The 8,125-nt window shown below is 38.5% G+C and overlaps 1 protein-coding gene across 1 annotated transcript; it reads left to right on the top strand.

Annotated features, from left to right (window-relative positions):
- Positions 1 to 783: 783 nt before the first annotated feature.
- LOC121303913 (G-protein coupled receptor 4-like) lies at positions 784 to 6,639 on the top strand. The gene is made up of 2 exons (XM_041234777.1): positions 784 to 967; positions 3,122 to 6,639. Exon 2 carries the CDS (start codon positions 3,183 to 3,185, stop codon positions 4,158 to 4,160), a length of 978 nt encoding a protein of 325 aa, XP_041090711.1. The 5' UTR covers positions 784 to 967; positions 3,122 to 3,182; the 3' UTR covers positions 4,161 to 6,639.
- Positions 6,640 to 8,125: the final 1,486 nt, after the last annotated feature.

The raw sequence follows: 8,125 nt of genomic DNA on the forward strand, positions 1-8,125 counted from the left end.
TTCTGTGTAATTCATGGGAAATTTCTCAGTTCAATATTACAGTGTCTCACCAGTGGATGACCCACCACACCTAAACATGTATAACAGAAGATTATTAAGTTTTAGCTGCTTTTATTCGTTTTATACATGCCTTACTGTGACTTAACAAAACGTTTAATAAAATATATCATTTATTCTCTTTGTAAGGTGGTTGTTAACAGGTGATGTGTTTTAAAAATTGCCACTCTTTTTATGGAAATTCAGAGTGCTGGGTGGGGGAATTTGTGGCTATAAAACATTCAGACCAATGATAAAAACTGTAAAAATAATCCCATTTAAAGCTCACAATTGTGTGAAGACAGTGTTTTAAACTGTAGCTTGGGGCCATAATTAAGATACCATGCCATTTGTGTTCCACCTTATAATTATACTAGTGTACTGGCAGCATTATGGACAAAATGGGAGCCAAGAACACATCGCCATGTTCAGTGTTATTACGCGCCGCCTTAAAACGTGGGAGCACCGTACTACTGTAGATTCACAAAATATTACCACCAGTACAATTATTTAATGGTGCTCTGAAAACCAAACTAAAGAACTTCAGAGGAAGGACCTCCAGGCTGCAAGCTTGTTACACAGGAAACAGCAATGAAATGTAGCAGAATGAGTGCCCAGTTTAAACACGTTGAGGAGTTATCTTTGGTTCCTGAGGTGTCTAGGTTCACTTTTCAGTTTTTTTTAAAGACATAGAGAGAGGCGTTGTTGGAGGTGCACTTCCTCTGTAGACAGAAAAGTTTTATTACAGATAATGCCCTCACCCCATTGCGTGCGTGCGTGTGTGTGTGTGTGTTCTTTTTATTGACTCCTCCCATCCATACCCTGTACAGAGACGCACTGGTACGCCACTATTCACTAAACCCTATATCACAGGTCAGGCCAGACCTTCAGTGAACTTTAAACAAGATCAAACAGCGGCACTGGTTTTGAGGTAAAGAGACGCAAAGAATTAGATTGTAATTATTTATTTTTGCTTTCTTTTCATGCTGTATAGTGTTATTCTGTACTTTTTTGACATAATCCTGTTTTGTTTTTTTTTATATACAGCAATTAAGAAGTTCTGCATTTGGTGTGGTTGTGTGTGTGTGTGTGTGTGTGTGTGTGTGTGTGTGTGTGTGTGTGTGTGTGTGTATATATATATATATGCGCTCAAAAGAGCCCACTTAGCAACATTTCAGTATCTATAACATACCTTTGTCATGGGAAAGTCTGTTTTGAAAACAAACAGTGTAGATAGGCTTTTTATGCCCCTGGTAACCTATGCTTACTTATTTCTATTGAAATCTGTTAATGTCTTTATGATGTAATTTACTACATAGTTAAAGATGTAATGATCTACTATTCCTTTCGATTTAATCGTTCAGGCATTCTTGTGCCAGCATTGATTCTGTGTATCTATTTATTTTCTTTTTATTCTTCATTATACATCTAATTGTATTCTTCTACATTGTACATTATCACGTGTGTGTGTGTGTGTGGGTGGGTGTGGGTTGTGTGGGTGTGTGTGTGTGTGTATATATATATATATATATAAACAGCAAAACAACAGATAATCTTTATTGACAACCATCCAATCAGTCTATGGTACAGTACAATTTTTTATTTTTTTAATTTTTTTTAATTTAATGCCTTTAATTGTCTTGTGGATACAGATCTGTACACAGATGCTGTGAATTTTTTTTCCTCTTCTACTGCAAATTTCAAAGGAGTTTCTTTTGCAAAAGTATGAGTGTATCATCATTCATTTTGTGGTGTATGGAAGCTTTACTGTTCCTGTCTGTCATTTCCATTTTAGTTAGTTAGTTCTCCTTTTAATACAATAAATTCATTCACATGTTTTCACATAAACGACGTTGGTACAGATATACACAAAAAGCCCAGCACTGTGCATTAAATAAAATTCTGCTTGCTTATGACCTTTGCTTTCGCTCTGACAGCATAAAATACTTTTATTTTTCATTATAGCTTTAATAAAGACTAGTCGCTTATGAACATGTTATAATCTCGTTTCTACGTTCTGCTTGTTAATCAAAAATGAAGGCTTGGCCAATTTAAAAGCCAATTTAGATGTTTCACGTAGAGAAAAAAAATGTAATTAAATCAATTTTATTGTTCACACATTTCTCAGTGGTGACTGGAGACACACCAATGGCTAAACGGGTATCGATTGAATTCTTAAAGCTGTGTAGAAAAGCCGGGTTAAAGTACTGAAAAGCAGAAGCCCTAATTATGTCTCAATCCAAAAATTCTAGGTAATGCTAAACTTTGTCATTGCTGTAAACTTTGTCGACTGTTTCACCTCAGCAATTTGTTCCTTGTGTCAAAATTCTTTGGGGGTGGGGGGTTATTTTAAAGAAACACTGCATTTAAAACAAAAGTAGACCAAGCAATGGAAGATGAAAGTGAAAGAACTGACCTGATAACCACGCTCAGCCATTCAGGTGAGCAGTGAAAACACCCTGTTTTTCGCCATGGGCAACCGTAGCTGGAACCGTGCAGTGTTAATGGAGCCTAATTCTTGGAATAAATTGTAAATTTCCACAAAGGTACCATTTGAAAACCAATGATAATTAGACACAATCTGTTAAGACTCAATTTATGAGTAATAGACTAGATTGTCGCCACCCCCCCCCCCCCCCCCCCCCCCCCCCCAATACAGTGGTGAGGTGGTTTATAGTTTATTTCCATGTTTCAATTTCAATACTGTAAAAAAAAAACCCTTTTGTCTTTGGTTTCTTGGTATAGCATTGAATGTAGATTGGAGGTGATTTTTTTATAAACAGATGTAGGTTTAATGCTGACATGGTTTCGTTCTGTTGTAGTATGTTGTTATTTACTGCATCAAGGAGTTTTTGTATTTTTTTTGTCAGATAAACTGAAACTGTATGACTATTACTAAATATGGAAATTAACCACTGGGATTCTACAATAATAAAACAGTCAAAGTAAAATATAGTCTCATTAACAAATACATTCCATTAATTATCACATCTTAATCGATTAACTGCATAATGTATACAAGCTATCTGAATTCCACTTTCACGCAACACAAATGAGCCTTTAACTTTTTGTTTTCCCCCTCCAGCTTCTTCCATCTCGAATACCTCACAAACCTTCATGTAGAACCTTCTCAACAGCCAGCAAGAATGAACACCACCACAAACACCCCAAACTGCGGGATCAATTTCAAACAAGGCAGCGATCCCCTGATGGCCATCTACATTATAGTCTTTGTCGTCGGCCTGATAGTCAACTTGATCACCCTGGGACCTATCATCCAGCAGGTACGTCGCCGTAATGTCCTTGGAATCTACCTGCTGAACCTGTCCATCTCAGATCTCCTATATACCTTGACCATGCCCCTCTGGATCCACTACTACCACAATGGCCACGTATGGACACTGGGGAGGCCGGCCTGTCTCATTGCAGGCTTCATCTTCTATTCCAATGTGTATGTCAGCATTGGTCTGCTCTGCTGCATTTCTGTGGACCGCTGCTTGGCTGTCAAGTATCCTTTTCATGCGAAGGTCTTTCGGAAGTGCAGGTACGCTTGCATTTTAAGCACTGTAGTTGTCCTGGCAGTGATGGGGACTCACGCCGTAGCTGCGTTGCTTGATGACGATTTCGGAATCCAGGAAGGATGCTACGAGAGCTACCCCCTCACGGTCCACGTGGCCCGCGTGAACTTCATCCGGGTGACTTTCGGTTTTTTCGTCCCTCTGCTTCTCCTCACGTTCTGCTACTTCATGATGTTTCAGGGGGTGCAGAAAAGCATCAGTGTGGAGGACCGGGGGAAACGTAAAGTGAAGCTGCTCTCCATCACAGTCATCGTCATCTTCTCTTTCTGCTTCGCTCCGTACCACATCATCCTGTTACTGAGGACTATTGTGTTTTACCAGGATCAGGCCAACTCCTGTCCCTTCGAGATTCAGGTCTACCACTACTTCACAATTTCTCTGGCCATGTCCATCCTCAACAGTGTGATGGACCCTATACTCTATGTGTTGGTCAGCAACGGAGTGAAGGAGGACATGAAAAATATGGCCAGGTTTCCTTTCAGAATGAAACGACAACTAGAGAACAGAACCTTCTACACTGTGAACACCATGCTATCACATAACTGACTTTACAACAGGACTGGAGAAAAACAGTTCTAGTTTAGCGATCATGATGCTACCATCCCAAGTTAATTAGTCTGTTGTAGAGCTGCTCTGAATCGGGATGAAGCAGGCAGTCTTGCACAGACAAGTTTATTTCTGTAAAAAAAAAAAAGTGGTGGAGGTTGGAGGGGTGAAATTTGTTCCCAAGTGTTCACGCAGTAGTCTGACGCAAAGAGACATCCACAAAGATTTGGGTAACACTTGACATTGAGTGTCTTTAATTACTTTGTATTTACATAGAAGTTACTTACTAAATACGTGTGTACTTTCACATAATGAATATGTTATTATGCATAGTTACAATGTACTTAATGCACGAAATAACTCTATCCCTAACCCCAACCCTCCTAATTTAACTCTTTTCTGATAATTGCATACTTGCATACATGGGTCTAAAAAAGATTTACACATTAAGTACATTGTAACTATGCATAATAACTTTAATTGTGTATGTGCACATGTATTTACTAAGTAACTGCTATGTCATTGGAAAAATTGATTTGATACAGTTTGTAAGATTAACTGTTGTAGACAAACACCAGCCTTTTAAAGACATCAATATGTCTGCTTCAGGAGGGTATCTCATAATACTGAAAAACATTCAATTCGGCTAATTGAATGGAAACTAAACTGATCTATAACACAAGCTAATAGTTGCAGCAACTCAGTACCAGCAATGTAAGTTACAAATCTCTTACAGGTTAAGAACATATTCTATTTGACTCTACTGGGGCTAGAAGAGAGCTTCCTTACTCCACCGTTCTCTTCCACTACCTGAAGAGGTTTTCTGCTTTGCCTTAAGGTGAAAAACGATCTCCGATATAAGGAAGTGCAATCTGGCCATATTTTTCATGTCCTCCATCTCTCTGTTACTGATAAACACTTATTACAGTAGAAACAGAGAGTTATGAATGCCTTGGGAATGACGGTCGTTCTTAAGTCTGAAATGTCCATAACTGACTTTTCAATGGTTTTAATAAATGTGTACACCTGCTGCCTCGATTTGGTGACTAATACAAGGATACAGCACGATAATGCAATGCTTATATTGTTATGGTTCTAAAGATATTAAAGAGTTACTATAAATGGAAAAAAAGGCTACATGTTAAGTTGCCATTAAAATTGTAACTGTTGCAAAAACACAGATTTCAAACGTCCAGGAAAACCTTGTGCTCGTTTTTTATTTTATTTCAAACAAAATGCATTCATGCAGCTTTCTTAATCATTCTGCCTTTTTTTTTTAAACTAGAGTGCTCCTAGTAAAAATGTCCATACTTGCTTTGAAATCTGCTTCACCTTTGGACACATTTTGTTAGTATAGTAATCTTGTCTACTTTATGACGAACACGTAACTTGAAAAAGGACCTGCCTGTTTGCATTGCACGTATGGCTTCACATGCATCACAGTGGTTGCATACATCCAGCTGAATGTGGGATGTTGGGTTGATAGGCCAGCTCTTAAGTTTGGTGTTCGTAACACTGAGATTCTCCTGTACTTACCTGTAGGTCATTATTTGGTTAATTGTTAAGAGTTTTCTGCTACTAAAGCAGTGGATGTATTTATTTAGTTATTTGTTATCTAAATAATTTATGATGGGTGGATATTCTGCTCCAATCTGGGTCCTCAATATTTCCTCATGTTAACTGTGGTCAAGAAAACTGTCGTCCTTCTGCATAGCAAAAGAGTGACCATGTATTGTGCAAGGTCCATTATAATGGTCATCAATGGACTGTTAACCTTGGATGTCATCAATATTCATGGATCACCAATGATGCTAAATGTCTCATGAACAGAACAAATGTGGCTACCCTAAGAAAAACTCCCTTTCCTCTCCCATCTGCCATTTTGCAGAGTGTCTAGCCACCCTGAGTCTCCTTCGGTATTCTCTGACTGAAGGGTAAAGGTAAGAAGAGAATTATGTTCAATCCTATTTCTCAGTCGTCGGTACACAGCTATGAACAAAATCTCCTTGATCTGCTGTGGCAAAGTGCACCAAAGCAAGCCTTTTTCAAAGGGCATTTTTTTTGTTTGATACACTACTGCTACAGATTCTGTAGAAGAGTTTTAAAAAGCACTTGCAGAGAAGCCTAGCTCTTTTGAAAAGTGTGTTGCAGGTTTTTCGACTGCGCTAGTCTCCACCCTGTTCTATTGAACTTTAGATGCTTCTCTGGTTGGAGAGGGATAGAAAGAAGTATGTAGCGGTCTAGTAAGAGAGGGTCAAGTTTGAAATGGGATACTACCTTGGACAGAGTTAACATGGGACAGAGGCTGGACTTTAAAATAAATAGCCCTACCATGATAACACTGGCAGTGTTGTTAAAAGGCATTGCTTTGATGTATTGTAACTGCAATGTGTTTTTTATGGGTGACTAAAATTGGTTTAACTGTTGATTCCATTATTTATTTATTTATTTTTAAACTAATAAAGATGAGCACTCCTATAATGACCGTTCAAAGTTCATGTTACACCGTCCTTGCATACAGGTAGTTGTCCGTTTTGCTCAGTTTTACATTGTGTGTACAATGCTGCCTCCAGAGAAATAGCTCTATTGTATTACAGCATCATACACATGCATATTTCTTAGTCCATGCAACATACAGAGGTCTTTCTTTGTTCCACCATAGAACTCGTCTGCCTCGTGGGCTCATAACGAGAATATTTATAACCTCGGAGCCAACCACACTGTCTTCATGTGTTCAGATTCTAATACGTCTTGCACACAAACTGTCCACCTATACAACGAACCCAGCCATAACATTGTTTTACCTTTTAATTAAACCTATATACCATATATACTACATTAAAAATCCTTAAGGGCTGGTTTCCACAGTCTTCCATACTTCCACATGTTTTGGCTAATGCCCTTTTCAGGTAGACTGAAGAAGGCACAAGCTCAGTACTACTCCACTCTGGCCCTCGAGATCCATTCCAGTCCTGGTCTTTATTCCAGTCAGGTCCTAAATGAGTTGATAGCCTCTTAACAGCTTCAGTGAACTACATTAGAACATGCTAGGCGTGAAAACCTGGACTGGACTCAGTTTTGAGGGCCAGAGTTGAGTGTCACTGTACTAGCTGAAACATTTGTCTTGGTTTCTTATATTTTGACTTTTTTTACCATTTCAAATGTATTATATATTGTTTGCAAGCATTCCCTAAATGCTCCTTATTTTAAAGGACATTAAAAAACAACATATATAATCTGAAGACCTGTAAAACCTGCAGGATTGGGTCTCGGGTCCCTCCAGGACCAGGGATTGGAGACCCCCTGTCTAAAGATTAGAACAGTGGTGGCCAAAGTTGGGTGTTCCACTCCTGGTCTTTCTTCCAACCCTGTTCTGAATTGTTCAATTGAACCAATTAAACCTCCATCCAGATTCTCAAGTAGTTAATTTTGTCATGGCCCTCCAGGACTGAATGGACACCCCTGGATTAGAAAATTAGACTAATTTGATTATTTGTCTTACCTTCTACAAGCTACACCCAACTGATAATTCCACTGTGATGGGCTAGTTGAGTTCTACTGCTAAGAAGATGCAATGAGCCTGATTTTTTTTTTTTTCATTGTAGGAAAGCTCGCACAGGTGTTGAATGTGGGGCTAATAATCACATTAGACCTTAAGTCTGACATTGATGGTGAAAAAAGCCATTGTATGAAACTAACTAGAAGCATATTGTAGTGGTCTTTAGTTGAGAACGTATTGCTTTGAACCATACAGAGTTAAAACCCCTTTTTTTTTAAGTTTGAAGAATGTAAACTGGAATTGGGAACCAAGTAACATCAATACTATCCAGGTGAGAGAATTACATTTCATTCTACCTATGACCATTATATGTCTTAATATTTGAGGACAGGCAACTTTATAATTTTCTGGAACATTTTTAACTGGCATCTACCTGTTTTTTAAGGAGTAATCAGTCTAGCCCAAC

Source organism: Polyodon spathula, chromosome 35 (assembly GCF_017654505.1).
Source record: "Polyodon spathula isolate WHYD16114869_AA chromosome 35, ASM1765450v1, whole genome shotgun sequence".
Taxonomy (NCBI): Eukaryota; Metazoa; Chordata; class Actinopteri; order Acipenseriformes; family Polyodontidae; genus Polyodon; species Polyodon spathula.

Coding starts and splice junctions, on each gene's coding strand:
- LOC121303913 (XM_041234777.1), top strand. CDS start 3,183: ATGAACACCACCACAAACACCCCAAACTGCGGGATCAATTTCAAACAA.